Genomic DNA, 20,110 nt, shown 5'->3' with positions numbered 1-20,110 from the left:
TATTATGAATATATATGTAATTTTATTATTAAAATAAAAAATTATATATATATTTGAACTCGCAAGCTAACGAGCTTAATATTTTTGAATACTAACTCGAATTCGAATTCAATTTGCCCAGTTCAAACTCGATATTGATCGAGTTTTAATTCGAATAGTTCGAACCGATTCGTTTGCAACCCTATGTTGTCAATTATTAATGTTGTAGATTATAGTACTACTTTTGAGCCTTGAAAGGTTCCAAGGAATTTGGGAATGGTTCTTGTGCACTAAAGACTATTGATAATTAGTTTTGCCTTTTTGTTGCGAGGAATTTGGGATCTTCTTCTTTTTTTAAAAATCGTGGTAGATTTGCTAGATTTAGCCAAAATTAAGGATTGTAAATTATTTGAGATATTTTTGTTGTATCACTTTTTTTGATATGATGTATGTAAGATAAAAAGGTGATTGAAAAATGTTAAGGTGTAAATAAAGTGAAATAATCTTCAATCCAAACACTAAGCTGAAGATATTGATGTACATTGACACGTGTGGTGATTTGAATTTGTAGGCTTTTAAGCAAAATTCGGAAAAAAAAAATTGCAATGTGCGAGGTTTTCTCTAATAAGTATACATATAATATATACATCGTTTATAAGATGTGAGAGAAAGTTTGAGCTCATACTACTGTCTGTGGAATTAACAGAAAGAAAGGAAAAAGCTAATCACTTCCTGTTTCTTTCCCATGCCCCTTAGTAATTACTAATTACTAATAATTAAAGCAATATTAGTGTGTGATGATATTTGTTTCATGGTTTCTTTATTACTACGTGAAACTTTTACAATTACAAATTTCGTATCCAAATTTGGCTTTGATGGGCATATATTGAAGAAAACTTCAAAATATGCAAGGCCTTACAAATTTCATATCCAAAATTGACTTCGGTTGCGTGCATATATTCTTTCTTGACGAGAAGAACATGCCCATCAAATTTGGATTGATGGACCAGAAGAAAGACCATATCATTTTCTTATGTTAACAACCCTCCATTTGCTAACTTCAAAATTGGTTCACATAAGCATTGCCAAAACATCCCCTTTCCCCTAGAAGTTGAGGGTGACAATTACCCAAATGGAATTCTCTGGTGCATCAGCTCAACTGGATGATGACAATTGACAAATCTCATTGAACGGTACACGAGGCAAAATTTTTTTGTGAGGGGCAACTTTATTTCATGTGAATTTAGCCACCCCACAAAATTAAAGATACTGGAAACATGCATGCTTATATCAGTCATATACTCTTTAGATTTGGCACCATCCCTGTTTGGATAGTGAAATTATCCCAAATTATATTTTGCTTGCATCATAAACACATTTCTTAACCCATATTTTTATCTCACATACATCACATCACAAAAAGTGCTACAGTAATTATTCCAAATAATAACCTATCCAAACAGTTCTGGCTAAAAAAGAAGAACGTTTTCTGGCTAAAAAAGAATAATGTGAATATGTTTCTTCAAGCAGTTGGGGAAAAAAAAAAAATCTTAAAAGCATATTGTACATGAGAGGATGGATACTCTCTCCTGCCAATAGTATATTGTCACATTTTTTGTCATCCTTTTTGGGTTTGCAGTTCTTCCAAAAGAATTAATGTAGCTTCTAACCAAGTAACCATCCCTTATTTGAAAATTGTCAGCTAATTTGGTTGTATTTTTTTTTCCAACATGAACTAATGTTTTGGTCTTATTATTATTTTTCCCTTAAACTCTCATCATATTCCATTAAATCAGTGCTCAAAATTTGATGCACCAAAGAAGCATGGACGGAAGGATCTCATTCGTGTTTGCAAGCACATTTTCTAACGGCTAACGAAAGTTTAAACGGACCTAATCGAGCTGAGTTGGCTATTAGGGAGAGACTAAAATTCCTCTTTGGGTGTAAATCGAGGGTTCAAAGCTCCCAACTTGCATTTTAAAACCAAAATTTCTTAAAATTTCACTAGTTGCTTGTCAACCTCTTCCGAATTTTTCCATGACTACTTTGGGTCTATCCCTTGCTTTAGCGCAAGGTAGGCGTGGGAATATAATAGAATTATGGTTTCGATTAAAAAAAAATACAAAAAAGATAGAAGTTAGAGTTGAAGGCAACGGACTTAGCCCAGCAGCTATAATTCATTAGTCCATGAAGATCACTCTGTAGCTACGGGCTATATGGGATTGGGTAGAGCATTTAGCCCAACCTTGTAAATATTGCTCGATTCGAGCAAAGCTGATGTCCAGATAACAGTCCAAACTGTGCTTGTTTAAAATTGGAACCTCGGACATAAGAGCTCTAAGCGATAAAATATCATGTTGAGCACAAAGGGAGAGGTTATCAAGTTGACTCAGAGTTTACTTGCAAAAAATGACCTTAAATCATGATATTCCTAAACAATAAACACAAATATTGGAATATCTAAAATCAAGAAGGCGTGTTATTCACTAGTTTGTTTCTGTCGCTTAAGTCGTATATCGTTTAATATAAGATTTTTCTTTTTAAGATGCAATTGTTCCAAGATGATGTCAATTTTTCACTTTAGCTAAAGATAAGGAAATCCAATTCTAAAAGAAAAAGGGGTAATCCAATTCTTTTCTTAATTATTGTTAGTATATTATTGATCTAAAGTTGAAATTACGAAAAAAAAAGGAGCACAAAACTTAGCAAACAAAGGGCAATTAGTGAATTGAAAAGCATATTTATTATACATATCAAAATCGTCTACACACTTGTCGTGGAATGTCTGAATTAAAAAGAATAGCTCAAGTCTTAAGCGGAGTTACAATTGAACTTCACCTAAAAGCCTACTCCTCAGTCTTGGGAGGCCTTAAAAGATCATTTTTCAGTCGGATTTTCCTCATCCTGATGGGCCATCTTCTTCCCGTTAGCCAAAAGTGGTGTGGTATCTTTGTCTTTATTCTGAAACAACAGTGTCCAATTATACCATCCCATTTTCAGTCAAAAAATAAATCAAGCAATTTCTTAATAATTAACAAAAAAGAGTAAAATTTAATGTACACATTACCTGAGACATAGATGAGAAGTCTCCCCCTTGTTTCTTCTTGTTCTCATGGGCGCAAAAGTACGAGTACAATCCCATTCCAACAATGGCTATTAGTATTCCAGCAATGTTTCTTGAAGTGAAAGGATCATGCAGGAGTGTATAGCCGAACGCAAGAACAAGGCACGTTTTAAGATGCCCTAAAACTTGATATGTAACAGGTGACGTCTTCCCAATCACTAAAAATGTACTGAAGTTAACAGATACGGCAATCAAGCAAGAAAGTAATATGAATGCCTGCAACAGTTATTTATCAGGGATCACTCGATCTAAACTTAATGATTTTAGAGAAAGCGGATTAAAGAGTCAATGAACCCAAAAAAGGGGTTGTTAGAGCTTTACCAATACAATAGGGGAATATTTGTGGGCAAACACATTTTGTTTGGTAAGGCACTGATCAACAAGAGGGCCTGAGACGAAGAGAACAGCCGCTTGAAATGGAGCTGATTGGTACAGCAACTGAGTAGATGAGACATTTAGTCTCTTCTGAATTGTGTTTGTGAGCTGAAATTAGAATGATTGGTTAAGGACCAAGCAACAAGAATATCTCCCAAGGACGTCCTACAAACATCATTCTATCTTTCTTTTTACTTTTGTACGATAATACTCTGGAAATGGCAGTCTAACTATGATCAACCGTGGTGCCTTTTCCTCTTGTAGCAAGATGATCATCTTTGTCTCTCTCCTTTGTCCAAAGGATCAACCTGCATTAATTAATCACTTTTAATAGCTGTTCGTGACATGTTTTGTCACATTTGATGATTATGACTGTTAATTTGCTGATCATAGTTAATTAGTCTGGCATTGTACTACTGTAATCAAGTCATTTGGCCTATTGGCAACGGAGTGCATGATAATCTTCCTTTTTTTTTTTTTTTTAAAGCAAAGATAACCAATGAAATTAAATAAAAGAAAAAGAAAAGGATACAATTTGACCAACACAAGTTGTAATGATGGCCAAAAGGGAGAGAACTGTTCCCAGAAAATTAAGCTGAAGGTCGGTTATGGAGGCAATGCCGACACCGATGAGTAGGACGAATAGAGAGAACTTGATCTTCTGGCTGCATATAATTTGGACCATCATGAAACAGCGGATTTGGTTTATATAACTAAAGCTCAAAAAAAAAAAAAAAAACTTGCATATAATAATAGGCTTGGTTGAAAAGTTAATAATACTTCCAGATTGTAATTATTAGCTTTTCTGTCTGAACATTACCTGAAATGCTTTTTCAAGAAAATGGTCTCTAATAGAACCGTGAAAGGTATTATTGCAAGCTTGGTCATCTGTAAAGCATGAATCACAAGAAGCAAATTAGTGGAGAACATTAGGGGAAAGAAAATCCAAAAACGTTAGTTTGCATAAATGACTAGTGATCGTAAATAATAAAATAAATCACCAATTAATTTTTTTCCTTGTTGAAAAAAAAATTGAAAAAAAAAGTGTACTGCTCAATGAAATTACTGCACTTTGTAGTTTGTGCTTATGTAGTGTAATCAATGTGTTAATGCTGATTTAGAAGATGAAATGCATATAAAAAGCTCGAGTATATAAATATGAATAATGTAGTAAATCAAATTTTTTTTGTGCCTTTTTAGACTGTAAAATTGCTAGATATATTTTATTTACCGCACCTGGTAGAATCCAATGGAGTTAAATCCCAAGCTTAAGTTGAGGAAACCTATCGAAACTCCATTCAAAATGCCGAAGAGGATGACCGTCTTCATGTCGACTGGCTTGTTCTCGAAGAAATTCATGCGCAGAGCCACATGTAGAGTGCAGTACGTTACCATCAGGTGCCAACTGGTCAACGTTGTTGCTGGCAAAATTGAATTCAAAGCATTTATTCAAATCATCCTGGAAAGACTACTAATTCCACCTGATAAATTTCAGGGTTCGTTTTCCACATTAGAAAAAAAAAAAAGTTATATATATATTTGGTTTTTGTGTAAAAATATACATATAATGCAATAATCGATAATTATACGAGTAAATGTTATATATACTGACAGTATATATACACTGTCAGAATTGAAGATTTGCATCGTTAACAGAAAGCATTTTGTAGGTTAAAATGGTACGAGTTGTGGTAGCTTGGGATAGAAGCATGTAGATACGGATGGAGATTGTCTATACCAAATGGAAAACCAAGATTGCTCATCAAAGCTTTGTTGACGATGACAATGGACACTGATGAAGCCACAGATAGGAACAATGCCCCGATAACTCCCAACTGGTTGCTCGTCATCTCTCCCATCTTTCACCTAGAAATTAAAAAAAAAGAAAATCCTAACAAGATTCAGGGATGATTATTAATTTAATTTTGATTAGTGCTTCCTATGAAGACGTAAAAAGTTTGGGTAGAAGATAGAGTCTCTTCAGCATTTCTTGGATATACAGAAGAGTTATATATTGAACATACCTTCGATTTACTGCCGACTGGAGCTGGTAGTCTTGGGAGCCCTGAATTCACAAAACAGTCAGCAGATGATCCTACTTCTGATGATAGATACGCTAAGCAAATTCCAATACTCAGACAAAGATGAAAGCAAATACTGCTGACAAGAAAATCAAGATTCAGTGGCTCCACAAGACCAGTGCACCCTAAGGAGACAATTGCAATGTAGTCCTCGGGATATTTGGGTCCGGCCGGGCTTGAATGAGGGAATTTGGTCTGTTTGAAGCTCTGAAGGTGGAGGGAGAGATAGAGTCGTAGAGAAAGAGGGAGATATCAGGGGTTTGTGGCTTGAAGGAGAATGAAAAACAAGATCTCTTTTATTTTGTAAGACTAAGATCGAATGTGGTTGGTGCTAACGTCGTTAGTTCCAGTTTTTTTTTTTTTTTTTTTTTTAAAAAAAATTTTTTATAGTTGTTTGTTGGTTCTGTCTCGGTTTAATCACTTCCAGGAAGGACTTAACTGCCAGTTTAAGCAAGAGAACTGACCTGGTATTTTGTTTTAAAAACAAATTATTGCCATGAACATTAGGACGATTAAGTCGGAAATGCAGTTAACAAATTAAAATTGAACCTTTTTCTATACAAGTGAGAAAAATCTGTGTATTTCCAAATCTGGCTCTGATTTTAAGCATGCGTTATAGAGGATTTAATGCGAACAACATGCTATAAGAGAAATATGAGTCTGCTTCTACATATTTGGTTGTTTTGTAAGAGAAAACGCTTTAGATTTTTTTAGTCATCTTTGTTTCTTTAACGAGTTTTTTTTTTTTTTTTTTGAAAAAAAATGAGTTTATTCATTCATTATGCATACGACCGACTGATCAAATTCTCAACCTAGATTTCCATTATTTCTTTATGTGTTTATTTTTTTGGTTTTCTGGGCATGACAAAGGGTCCTTATCATCTTCTCAATCAGTACAAAGACTGATTTGATTTGAGGAGGGCAGATTTTATTGGTTTATTAAACAAGTCTTAGTACATAAGAATGGAAGGTGGAATGAACATTTCTCAATGTCAGTGAGCGAGGAATCTGCCAGTGTAAGCAAAATATTTGCACCCAACACATTGCGAAACTGTCCGTTTGGTGACCTTAAACACAGACTTGGGTCTCACTCCATACATTTTCCAATATCCTTGAATATCACACCAACCGATGCCCTCCATTGCATAAAAAGCACATCCTTCACCAAGAACAAATAGATATAGTAGGTATTAGAATATGCTACTAGGGTCCAATTAGGGACACTCTGGATTTTGTCAAATGGTAGCAGAATGGATTATACACACTTTTACTTTTTTGAGTAAACTTCAACGTCTCAAATTCAAGGCTTGAAAAAACTTGTTCGTTGATGATTATAATGTTTAAATCTCCTTGTGAACAATATTGGTTTTCTTGAATGGTATTAGACATACGAGACCTGAGATTCACATCTGCTGATGATTAATTGCAAGAATTTTCTTGTTTTTACTTTCTTTCTCTTCATTGCATGGTTAGTTCATAGTATTTCTTTTGGAATGATTCTTGTTTTTACTTGCTTTCTCTTCATTGCATGGTTAGTTCATAGTATTTCTTTTGGAACTCATCATTCATCTTTGTTGCTCATTGCTTTCATCACTTCAATACCACAGTTTATCATTTATTTTTTGAAGTAAGTTTCATCTAAAAAATTTAATGTCACTTAATTAATTCATACGTTTTATTTTTTGTTATCAAATGCGTTTGAACGTGTTAAAATCTACATTTCTAAAGCATTCTTTAAAATAGGTATGGGTACCATCTTCCCTGCAGTATTGTCACAAGTTGGTGTCTCGCGGTTCTGCACGATAACCCGAATAGAGCAAAAATTTAAAATGAGAAAAAGAAAATCAGAACTGCATTTTCCGTCATGAGACCAAAATTAATTCCATCTTTTATTTTTGTTATCATCCCAAAATTCAACTTCCATACGATCATCTGAAAAATTGGTCGAGTCAAAGATATGAAATGGGATACAACAAACTCGCATGCCTCTTCTCTCCCCCCGCCTCAAGAAAATAGAAAAGGGAAAAAAGGGGAAAAAACAGAAGGAAAAGGAAAAAGAAAGAAAAGGAAATGAAAATTGGCAACATGGGAGTCAAATGAAGCAAAGTCTAATCTATTTATACACAAAAAAGGATCACTCTCTTCCAGTTTCAGATTGTTAGTTTTCACTACCACAGGAAGTTCAGCTACCGCCCCGCTAGGAGCAAAAAAAAAAATAAAAATTGAAGACATCGAGTGAGAAAATTGGGCTCCAAAACACCCTTCCGTACAATGAATACAAAGATGGAAAAAGGACCAAAGAAAATGAAGAAATTTACAGGTAATAACCAGAAATTAACTAATTCAAAGTCCTCCCAAGCTGTTCAATATATTTCTTATCTGCATTGGCTAGGCGATCTTGAAACTGCGCCCACTCACTTCTGCACCTCTCTCTTACCTACCAAATTAGATAGAAAAGAATTCAAGCTAGTTACTTGACGTTTGGACAAATGTAATGAAATTCAGTTCAATGCAAAATCATGCAATTCAAACAAAGTGCAGATATATGACTTGTGAATCCTTATTTAAACATGACATGTTAGAATGTAGGTGAAATAGAATAACTCAGATGACCATAAAATTGGATGAAGAAGCTTTCAGAGTTGACTTTTGCCAAAAAAAACGAAGGACAAAGAAAAGGCCTCAATAAAAAAAATATACAGAAAGGCTGAAATGGAAACTGAACATGTAACAGCTTACATACCCCTTGCCAAGGAGCTTTTCCATTTTCAGATTGACCCTGGAATCAACGAAGCTGAAGCTGTTAGCATCATTATCAATAAACAAATCTAAATGAGGGGAGACCAGATCAGGGGGCAAGTAGGATTATTGAAGTGGAAGAAAAAATGTGAATAAGGAAGATTTGACAGAGAGAGCCCCAGCCGGGGGGGGGGGGGGGGGCTAAAAAGTTGCTTATATTATAAATGAAGAACCATTTGCTCAAAAACGGAAATTAAAGTTGAACAGAACAACATTTGCAAACAACTAAACTTCATTACTTTAATCACCTCTAGGAAAAGGAAAAGCAAGTCCCAATGGTTGTAATTAAGTGGTTAACTGACCTGACTTCCTAGAGAAGGAATAACTTGATGAACTATCCACTGAGAGTCAACCACACCAATTTTCTCATGTGCAGGCTGCACAGGCAAAATACACTTACAATGAAACTGATAATACGCAGACATCCATTTGAAATGAATACATGTTTTCCAATTTTGTCTGTTTTACATTCCACTGTCCCTCAGATCTCTCCTTCCAACAGGAATATGAAAAGCAGGTAGAGAAGCCTTCTTTTCTAAATCTTTCAAATAATTCTGTGATAAGAAACAAATAAAACCACTGACCTCCACACATCTCCTTAGTGCAAAATCCAATCCCCAACCATGCACCAAATCATTCTAGAAATGTTATTGAAAGTAAAAAATCAGTGTGAGCTCTAAGCTGGAAAGAACCAAGGCTAATGAGAGCAGCTAAAAGCAAAAATAGTTGGAGGTACAACAAGGCTTAAAACAGATGTATACAAATGACAAAGTTAAAGAAGGGAACCTGAATCATATGCCAAACACATCGCCAAGCATCGCGCGAGAAAACAGGAGCCATAATTTCCACAAAGCTGAATTCAAAAAGGAATTACACAAGGAAAATTAGTTGAAGGTAAATGTTGAAGCCACCCCAATCTTTTAAACTTTTCTTAACTATATATCTCCATTTTAAGGGCCTGAGCATAAATCATGGGTCATAACTCAACCTACAAACACTACCATAAAATCAAAATTTTCAACAATAAGACGTGCTATTGCTATGATATGTCTTGTGGCTAAGCTCTTCTATTTGGCAATGGTCAACCAGATGAAGAAATATGACCATCAATATAGAGATTTTTTTATCTATAACTTGCGAGCAAAAGTGCAAGCACCAATTTGTATCATAAAAACTCCTATTTAGTTGCTGTGTTTTCACAGGTAAAGTAAGTTTCCTGTGACTCTAAGGTTCACAGGTATTAAAAAAAAATAGCAATGTGAACAAATGCCTATTGTTGTCTAGGAGAGAGAGAGTTAAGACAGCATACGCAGCGCAAGGAGGCAAGTGGGGATCACTGCACCAGCCAGGTTTCTCCTCCGTCACCCTGAAACCAATTTACACAGATTAAGACGGAAATCAGAGTAAGTAGCTGTTTAAACAAGCATGCTAGACAAAGATACATTCTTTATTAGAAAGAATAAGACAATAATAACCCACTTGTGAACCTCTCTGTCACCTCTCCTTTTAGTCATTTGCCATGTAAGTCCATTATTGGGTTCAAGACCGGGTTGAGAAATCTCCAGGCCATGTTTCCTAACTAGTTGAATGTACCTGGAATGTCACAGACGAGATAAAAAAAAAGTCAAATAAGCTTAAAAAGAAAAAGGAGAATTATGCAACAATTCTTTCTTCTTTCTCTTTTTTTTTTTTTCTGGAAAAAAAATCTTACTTTTCAGCATTGAAGTGCTCGACTCCAAGATCTTCATCCCAAATGAAAATGTAATCATAAGCTGCAATCACATCAGGCTGCAGGAACCTCTTTGCATACCACCTTTCAGTGGGGAAGAGATAGCACAAGGTTATGGAATAATGTGAAATTTCATTTGATGTTAAATCTACTATGTCATTATATCCCCAAAAACCACCAGGCACAATATGCAGAGAGTTTTTAAATCTCACCATTTTGTTTGTCTCCTAACACTGACATGAATTGCATGCTTTGACCATTCAAACTGATCCCACTCACTCGTTCGACCATCGTAGTGAAAAAGCATGATTTGGAAATCCTCAGAAAACTGCAAGAAAGAAGGGAAGCAATTCAGGAAACAAAAACTCTTGGCACGTACAAGCAAAAAATTACACAAAAAAGTCATCATTATCATCATTGTCATGCAAAATCATCCCCACCTTTTTAACTGCTGCATTGATATTGTTTCTCTGATCCAAACCAACTGTAAATGTCACTAAATACTTTGGCTTCCTTTTCAAATCCTGGAAGTTTCATAACATGTTAGGGAACAGTTTCACAAATACAGACAGCTATTTGTGCACATTCCAAATCAATAATATTAGGACAGACTCCTGCAATGCAGTCGCTCTGGAACTTTCTTATGGCTGTTGGACTTGTGCTTATTTTGATGGTATGCAACTCTAATGCACTTAAGTTGAATTGGAAGAAGGGGTGACCGTGCAAAATTGCCAATAATTTCATGCACAAACCACAGCAACACTTACTAGCACCCAGTTACACACCAACCTAACACTTTTACTAGCAGCAATTTATAAGCAAACTAAGAGAAACAAGACACCTGCCATCATGGTGTTTAAGAAAAGCTATGTGCATCCTTGCTGCACTGGTCACCAGAAGCAAAGAAACTGTTTCAATGGGATACACTGATCCTCAACTTCAAAAATAGATATATCTAGAAATTCATGTCTACCACATGCAAAGTGCTTTATTATGAAATGTACAAAATTGATAATGATGAAGAATAAAATAATTACAAGACAATAGCAAAGAACAAAAAAACAATAGAAATGTGTGGCCAATAAAACACGTAAGTATATTGCCAAACAGCATAGCTAACAAATGAAATACAAAGCTTTTATCTAATGCCATCCCCTATAAATTGCATTTGCTGCTGCAATTATGTTAAATAGATCTCTTCAACATGCATATCAATGACATACTGCACAGCTATATCATTTACATCGCTGAACCATTTCACTAACATACCTCACTAGGTTCACCCCATAATCTCCGGAGATAAAAGTCTGACTCCGATACCACAATACCAGGAGGCAAAGACTCTGCACCACGAGGATTTGTAGGAACATATATCTGGAGACAAAAAAAGAATTAGAATGTTAACTGGTCAAACATCATCAAAGAATTTACATAAAACAATTAACAATGCAGCTTGCAGCAGTAAGGGGAGATTATGTCAGAAGCAAGCTTGTGTCAAGCTTTTATTAAAGAGTAAATGAAGAACAAAATTTAAGTGACGTCATATCAGCCTGTAATGTTTCATAGTGGAAAGTTAGCAGGACAGACAGAGTAAGACAATGTCAATGAAAGCAATGACAGGATAGACAACTCTTCGGGTAATTGGAAAAGAAAAGATAGAAGAAAATAAAATAAAAAATAATGCTAGGAAAAAAGTCTGACAGACAATTGAAAACTTGTCATGGTATTGGGAAAGGTTTACTTTGAGAAGTAGCTTCAGGAGGGGATTTATTATAACAATTGTAGAATAAAAGCAAAAAGAACCAGAAGAAGAAAACAACAATTCTTTTCTTGGTTGGATAATGCATTGAAGCTACCTATTATTCATTTCCAAACAGATCCATAAACATACATGGGTTAATAAAATGAAAGGCCATCTGATTGGATGACATGTTACAAATGAAACATGATGACAAGTTGGCGGACTACAATGTTCCAAACAAAGATCAAATACATTAACCTTGTTCTAGAAGCAGATTAGGAATTAAGTTTCCATACTTCTCACCGAATTGCCATCATAAGTCATCTGACATATGAAAATCCTAAATTTGGGTTCTTGACATGCACATAAGACTTACAACAGCAAAACACCATACAAACGTAGAAGACCACATTAACATCATAACTACCTTTGGTGCTAAGGGAGTACTACCCGAACCAACAGTCTCTGGAAAACTACGAGTGTCTAAACTATGATGATCTCTGTTCATTGCTCCCTCAAAAAAATTAATCTGCAAAATAGAAAAAATTATTAAATAAAAGACAAAAGCTGAAAGGGGAAAAAGGTCACGTGTCTTATTCAACATACCTTAGCTAGAGAAACAAATGGAAATGATACACCAATAAAATATCCAAAAACTATCCCCATGATGGTTGTGATAACTAGCCTGGCACCATCACTTGATTTTTTGGAAGCCCCACTGCATGAATACAAAATGACAAATAAACACGCTGAAAAATGAGAACTTCATTTTAGCATGAGACACACACGAATCAACTGATTTTTTTCAAACTTTTCTATAATACACAAATCCCAACAAACCTGCGATGCGAGGTTCCCATTTTGGCAAGAGTTGCTTGACTTAAAGGTCACGCAGTGGGCAGAAACCTATTGCTTGAGAAACTCTTGAAACATATTTAATGTCCTCCCGTTTCAAGAGATGAATCCTCCTATGTAGCATAGGAAAATCCCGTTAAACAAAGAATTGCAGCTTTACATGCATCAGTGAAAAACATCTTATCAGAACTCCAAAAGAAACTATAAACATTTTTATTTAGCAACAGAATATCTATTACATAGAATAGAAGAGCACCCGTTGGTCTGTAGTGCCTAACTTTTTAATCTTTTTGCAAAAATTTTGAATCCTACCTGTAAGGCCTTGAATTTTCACCATCATGAACACAGTAACATTAATTTCACATTTAGCAAAAGTTATATTTACAAAATTCATATTGTGAACTCTATGTAAAACTAATCATCATGAATTTCTTTTAGAAAAGAACTAATCTTTTTCTTAAAATTTCAGACGCAATGGGCATGCCATTTGTACCAATGTGTGCACAAATCCATGTACCATATGGAAAAATCTTGCCATTGGGGTACACTATATCCATTTGGCCTTTCTTTCATAAACTATTTAAAACAGGGAGGAATTAATAAAGTAAAGTGCAAGTTTTCAACTCAACATTATATCATTTAAACCAAAAGAGAACATCTTAGGCAGTAAAGAAAAATACCTGAAAATGAAAGAATTACAACTCTAAGTAGGATTTCCTTAGCTTCAGCTTATGACTTCTACAAAATTCACTGAGGATAAAGAGAAAAGAAATACTTAAACTTCAAATCATGATCGGCAGAATTACAACCACAGAGAAGCACTCACCAGTTCAAATGAAAGAAAAAAAGGAACTATCAAACAAAGAAAAGCAGAGAAATGAATAATTGCAGAATTTAACAGCCGGAATTTAGATTACAAAAGCTAAAAACAATACGATCACTAAAAGCTGGAATTTTCGAGATTAGCAACAAATGAACAGCCTAAAGCAATGACGAAATTACACCCAAAAATGCAGATTGAAAAATTTTGATTCTAGAAGATCGATGCTTAGAATGCAAAAAAGGATGGTAATCAAATAGAAATAATGACAAAAAAATGTTTTATACATGAGAAAATTAGTTGATAAGCGATGGAAACTAGGGTTTGAGGCTTACGAGTTCCGCCGATAACTAGACGCGGAAAAAGACAGCGAAATATAGAAAGGAATAACGATTGTGAGATTGGAGAAGAAGATGGACGAATCGTATTCCTAAGAGATCGGTGTGTGGGTGCTTGGATAATTATTATTGTTATTGCCCAGAAAATTCAATTTCATGGTAAGCTATATCTTCAATTACAGCTTTGCCCTCATGTTATTTTTAGCTTCCCATTACACCGTCTATTTATTTTTCTTCGTAGAGAACTTGATCTAAAATTCTTACGCTGAGACCCCTGTAAAGAGTTTTTTTTCGCACATTTCACGTTTAAACACCAAAAAAAAAAAAGAAGGTAATTTCAATAAGAATAAATGCTAGGTGTCTTGTATTTGGATTTGTTGATGTAAATGTTTAATTATTTGTAAAAAAAAAATTTTGATTCTATTTTTGACGCATTTTTCAATCTATTTTTTATCTTTTCAACTAAATTTTCATCTGACAAACACCACGTTACAAAAAATATTACAATAATTATTTCAAGTAATATCTCAAATAATAATGTATCGACACACACTCTATATTTTTTAGTAATCCAAACCTTAATTGCAACTTGCATAAGTTTTTCATATTTATATATGGAAAATTAAAAAGTGAATAATATGTTGTGTGTTTGGATTTGAGATACAAAATATTTATTTTCCTTCTCATAATTTTCCAAAAGTTCAGTGCCAACTTGTTGAAAATGAAGGACATAAATTCTTGGTGGATTGTAAAATTGTAATGTCACTTTCATTATGCTTCGCTTCACATCATATAGTTGTTGTGAAAGGAGAATCTCTTCTCTGAAAGAGAGCGACATGTGTCGCTCATCTATACAATTTCTTCTAGAGCAAAAAGATTAGGCAATTATTACCTGTTTACTTTGAGATAAGTTTTTGATTTGGCATTCAGTTCTGTATTTAATTAGTTCTTATCATAAATCAAAGAGATGATATGATATAAATCATATTTACAAGTTGACCATATGGCAAGCAAGTAAGACGATTGTACGTGGAAGAAGATTCATGAAAATTGATATGTATTGTCAATTTTAACAGTGTGCCTGGTTAATGATTATTTGGGATAAATTTTTTTAAAAAAATATATACTGTAACACTTTTTTGATATGAATATATGTGATATAAAAAAAAGGTGATTAAAAAATATATTGATGATATAAATGAGTAAAATTGTGTAAATAACTCACTATCCAAACAACTGATTTAAAATATACTGCAAAAATATTTTGAATGGAATGTTTGGAAAGCTTTAATCCTTTGGCTATCCAACAAATCATCCTTTTTTTGATTGAGTAAATAGTGTGTAAAAGGTAGATGGTATCATGATTTGGCTGCAAATTGGTTTTCAAGTTACAAGAGACTTATTTAATGCTCTGTCTTTATATTTCTTGTAGAACATATAGTCATGAAAAATCATGTGTTAGGTGACAGTCCAATCAACTACACTTATTTTGGCCATGTCCCTTGATCAAACAGAATCACAGGTAGAATTAGTGCTTAAGATAATCAATCGCCATCCAGTATCAAGTAGGCGATGACAACAATTGAAGAAGAAGTTGAAGTACCTTGACTTGCTTATCCAGTATCAAGTAGGCAATGTTTACGATATGCAGATCATTATAGATGCCAAAATTGTGACTTCCATGTTGATCATTTCTGTATTTTAAGATTGTTTACACAAGTAAAACCAAAAACCAACATTATCTTCAGAATTTTGGAAGGGGCCATTTAGCATGTAGTATTAAAAAAAAATTAGGCATTTCCTTATCTAGTTGAGCAACCTTTTTTTTTTTTTTTTGGGTCAAAATGTCACTTTGTAGCTGAGCTAATATTTGACCAGGCAAATTCTGAGTTTGATTTCTGTGGAAGCCTTCTTTTTCCCCTTTTTTGGAGGGATGTGGACGGCTTTAAGAATTGGGGGAACTGAGAAAACGTAGACTATCTGTAGACTTCACCTGTCAAAACAAGTATTAATCTCCTTGGTTTCATTTTCTGAGAAAAGCGAACAAGTGTTTAAATTTCAAAGGACTAAAGGGAATATGTCATTTTAAAGGTTTTATTTGCAAAAGCTGCTGACCGAATCGCCCTTTTTAAATGTGTTGTATGTGAGATGATTTGGAATAATTTTTTGAAACAAAAATACTGTAACACTTTTTTGATGTGACATATATCAGATAAAAAGAAAATTAAAAATGTGTTTATAATGAAGTCAAATAAATTTGTGCAAATAACAAGCTATCCAAACAAATTCCAAATTTACGGGCTTTTTTAGGAATTGAATTTCTAATTTAATTAGGCTACAAATGGATGCAAAATTTGGCAAATGATCCAGAAATTCCAAGGCTTCTCTACCTTTATTTTTTTTCTTCAATCCACATTATGCATGCAATGTTGAAGCGAGATTCATGCTTGACACATTATTCAGCCTCCAGCAATATTAGTAATTAGTAGTAGCATCAAAATTCTTCCCTGGAGTGGAAAAGGGACACAAAGGGAAAAAAAAGGAAAAGATTAGAAGACACGAGAAGAATTGGTATTTGGTGAGGAGTCGCATGCGCAACTGAAAAAGAACGAAATGTATGCGATGGTTCTGGTCTAACTGCCAAAGGATGAAAACTTCATCAGCAGGCAATAATAAAAAATGTTTTGGCAAAAACTGAAATAAGAGCTAGCTAGAGCCTAGAGGGTTCCTCCATGGAAATATTTGCCTAATTCTCATATCTTCTTTGAACTTTTAAGAATCAAGAAGCTTATTAGTAGTAAATTTATGTCAAGATTTGACAGGATATCAAGTATTTAATCCATCGTAATCATGGTCAAATGCAGATATTGACAACGGAAAAGATTGAGAGTAAATGATAATCTAGCTTTTGGCATCTTTTCTGTCTGGGGATTAAGGAATGGTGTCCAAGCTAATTATGACTAGCTTATAGACTGTTAGATTTGATGGTGGACAAAGGCACGACAAAGTGATTAGCTTAGCTGTTGTAGCTGAGAGTAGATGTGTCAAACTGGGTGGGGTTTAGGTGGGTTGAAATGGGCAATGAGTATAAGTGAGTCAATTCATTTATATCCATTTAATTATATGGATATATATGGGTAAGTCAAAAAATGAGTTGGGTAATCCAATTACCCATCTATAACCCATTTATTTTAACTTTTTGTAAACTTATTTAAATTCATTTTTGCAAACTAAGTTATCAATTTATACCACCCTTTGCACCCATCATTAGCTTTAAATATTTACTTATAATACTCAATAACCTTAATTACTAGTTTTTTCCCATTCATGTTCCATGTCACAAAGTTACGTATTATTTAATAGTTAAACAATAAGAATATAAAAATTTGAACTAAGTACTATGAAAGTTAATATAAAAACTTAATTCAAAAACTTTGAATCCCTAATTTTTCTTCGTGTTTAAATTTATAATTTCATTTTAGAAACGTAGGAAAAGAGCTAAAACTTGTCATAAATTAGTAATGTTGAAAAATGAGCAAATTAACAAACTATAAGAAGATAAAATAACAAGATAAAACCAACAAATAATAATAATAAAACAAAAGTAGTTTAAAAATATGAAAAAATAATGACAAAATGAAGAATCTGAAAAAATAAATTAAGGAGGATATCTATCTGTGTCAAAAAATGCATCAATTGTTTGTTAAGCCTGAAAAATGAAATATTCCCCTATATACAAGGTTTCAGCAATATTAACGCATGAAAGTCTCCAACAATGAGTTCAATAATCAAACATAGGCCTCAAATTTCTTCTAAATAAGTGGGGAAAAAGAGGAGGTTTGGGGGAAGATAATTTTAAATGTATTAATTGGATTTTGTGGATTACCCAATAATATCCATTTATTCACCCAGAAAACCCATTTATATTCATATAAAAAAACTTAAGATATTGATGGACGAGTATAGATAAATTTAGTTAAATAGGTTTGTTTGTCACCTACACTTGATAGGTAAATCTGTACATAGCTAATTGCTCCTTCGTACTTGTGTTGCCAGCGACTTTTGTCCGACATATCCGACCACACTAGAAAGGGCGAAGGGATTTGAATTCCGAAAGGCCTAATGAATTCAGTTAAAGATAGATCCGAAAAAATCAGTTAAGGGAAGGGTTAAGAGAATGTGCAGGATGATTTCAATGGTTAGAAATTTGATGTACATCATTAATGCATACCTACAGTACTATACAATTTATGGGCGCATTAATCGTTCCTATCTAATGAAAAAAAGGGGGAGGTTGACCAAATTGTAGTTTTCATTAATCGTTTTCAAAAGTGTCATTGATAATGGTCCCGGTTTTCATTTTTCAATCGTACAATGAGAGAACAAGGAGCAACCTAAAATGTGATCTAGAGTTGATTACCCATGGACAAATATACCCTCGATATATGTTCTTATTATTTTGTAGATTAAGAGCAATAACCGACGAAATAGCCACTAGTGGGCTAATTAGTTAGTTTAGTGACTAATTTGTGATGAAAAATTATTTAATGATCAAAAGTTGACACGGACAATAGTTTAAAGATTAATCTTCTATATACTAATAGTGTCTATATTTTTATCATTGAATGCATGACACATAATTCGAATTTGAATATAAAATTCAAATTTTGTAAATATGTTGTACATTTAAACATGATAGTATAGATATTGCTAGTGTATATAAAATTTACTTTTTTAATCACGGTATCTCATGAGGCCATGACTAAGAGGACTGTTGGTATGTGAGAGCTTATTTAAGAAATTTCAAACCATTAAAGCTTGTCCACACCATTTGCTAAGTGGCCCAATCACAGATCTTTTATTTGTAAAATTTAAGCCCAAGCTCAATTGGACGCCTGGATTGAAAATTGTCAGAACCAAATTTGCAGCTTGTCCCGCGCGACTTTGTGCGAGTGTAATTTGTAAAGTTTGAAAAACATTAAACACTTGTGTTCCACATATGCAATTAGAATTAGTTTTCTATATATACTGATGGTGTTGCGTGACAATTTATTTGAATTTAATTTTATTTTTGTATCATATATTCAATCATAATTGTGAATAAATTACCGGTGTAGATAAGATTAACTCATATAATTGTGTATAAACTACTTGTATAAGCAAGATTAACTCATATAACTAACATAATTTGATGCAAATTCTCGTGTAAAAAAATGCCTATCTCCACTATTTTTTTGAATGCTGATATCATATAATATGCAGTGAAATATTTAACGTCTCGAAGGACCTAACATGAGATTGTAACCTAACGTTGTCCAATTCTTGTGAGGAATTTTTCAAATAGTAATCCATGAGATTTCCACTACACATCCAATCGGGATAACTTTTGCACTAGAGCTATTTTAGACCCCGTTTGGACAACTATTTTCTGTTGAAAAATTGTGTCGTTTTCCATGATTATATTTCCCTATTACCTTTTTTTCTCACATATATCAAATCTAGGGTATCCCGTTCCGCGGGGGTAGAAATGGGGCGGGGGCAAAATATTTCCCCCCGCCTTAAAACGGGGCGGGGGATGGGTCAAAATACACCTGCCCCATCCCCGCATATATATATATATATACACACAAAACAACCCTAAATTTCCTAAAGCTACACCTTCACTTATAATTTGCAAAGTCGAAGCTGGTCATCTGCTGCACCTTTGTTCATCTGCCTTTCACTACCGTTCATCGCCGTTCACCTCTGTCTGCCGAATTTGGACCATCCACCCTCTTTTTTCTGCGTTCTTCTTCACACTTTGGTTTGGTCCTTTCTTGAATGCGTTCTTCTTCACACTGAAAATTTAGTGGACAGCGGCTTTTTGGGATTCTTCAGAGTCGAACTTAGTGTTCCTCTTCTGTCATTGTAACTTCCTTATGTGAGTCTTGAGAATGCTATAATGTTTAGCCATTCCTTTCCAGGACTTCCGCAGTTCAAGCTACTAGCTTAACAACTCTTTTTTCTGATTTTGAAAAAGCAAAAGGGATATTTTGATTTTCGAAACAATCCACAAGCTTTCAGTCTTCTGGGTTTTGGCAGTTCATCATAGCTTCAAAATGTTAGCTTCACTTGCATGCCTTTGACATCTTCTTTGTTCTCCTCAAATACGCCTCATACCTGACTAATTTGCTCTTTCTGATGTCTTGATTTTAGTTCAAATTCTATTCTTTTTTACTTTTTTTTTTTAAATCTAGTTAGCATATTCTGCACGAGCATAGTCCTAGCAT

General features: G+C 34.0%; 2 protein-coding genes across 4 annotated transcripts; both read right to left on the bottom strand.

The window, feature by feature from the left end:
• Positions 1 to 2,709: 2,709 nt before the first annotated feature.
• Positions 2,710 to 5,809, bottom strand: LOC113780180 (UDP-xylose transporter 1). Of its 2 annotated transcripts, none has more exons than XM_027326003.1 (9): positions 5,637 to 5,809; positions 5,503 to 5,543; positions 5,217 to 5,344; positions 4,715 to 4,899; positions 4,299 to 4,366; positions 4,011 to 4,143; positions 3,425 to 3,586; positions 3,047 to 3,319; positions 2,710 to 2,940 (listed from the first exon to the last, which is right to left on the bottom strand). In XM_027326003.1, the coding sequence occupies exons 3-9, from the start codon at positions 5,335 to 5,337 to the stop codon at positions 2,857 to 2,859; spliced, it is 1,026 nt and encodes a 341-aa protein (XP_027181804.1). In that variant the 5' UTR covers positions 5,338 to 5,344; positions 5,503 to 5,543; positions 5,637 to 5,809; the 3' UTR covers positions 2,710 to 2,856. The 2 variants fall into 2 exon arrangements, with proteins under 2 accessions (XP_027181804.1, XP_027181798.1); XM_027325997.1 differs by having other exon boundaries at positions 5,644 to 5,809.
• Positions 5,810 to 7,656: 1,847 nt separating this feature from the next.
• LOC113762981 lies at positions 7,657 to 14,012 on the bottom strand. 2 transcript variants are annotated; one of them, XM_027306654.1, is made up of 16 exons: positions 13,839 to 14,009; positions 13,364 to 13,433; positions 12,669 to 12,796; positions 12,435 to 12,546; positions 12,256 to 12,357; positions 11,357 to 11,461; positions 10,528 to 10,611; positions 10,300 to 10,415; positions 10,070 to 10,171; positions 9,838 to 9,951; positions 9,668 to 9,724; positions 9,145 to 9,211; positions 8,943 to 8,996; positions 8,661 to 8,735; positions 8,303 to 8,338; positions 7,657 to 7,996 (listed from the first exon to the last, which is right to left on the bottom strand). In XM_027306654.1, exons 3-16 carry the CDS (start codon positions 12,686 to 12,688, stop codon positions 7,898 to 7,900), a joined length of 1,143 nt encoding a protein of 380 aa, XP_027162455.1. In that variant the 5' UTR covers positions 12,689 to 12,796; positions 13,364 to 13,433; positions 13,839 to 14,009; the 3' UTR covers positions 7,657 to 7,897. The 2 variants fall into 2 exon arrangements, with proteins under 2 accessions (XP_027162455.1, XP_027162462.1); XM_027306661.1 differs by lacking the exon at positions 8,661 to 8,735 and having other exon boundaries at positions 13,839 to 14,012.
• Positions 14,013 to 20,110: the final 6,098 nt, after the last annotated feature.

This window comes from Coffea eugenioides, chromosome 1, assembly GCF_003713205.1.
Source record: "Coffea eugenioides isolate CCC68of chromosome 1, Ceug_1.0, whole genome shotgun sequence".
NCBI lineage: Eukaryota > Viridiplantae > Streptophyta > Magnoliopsida > Gentianales > Rubiaceae > Coffea > Coffea eugenioides.
This window is presented reverse-complemented; position numbering and strand designations above follow the sequence as displayed.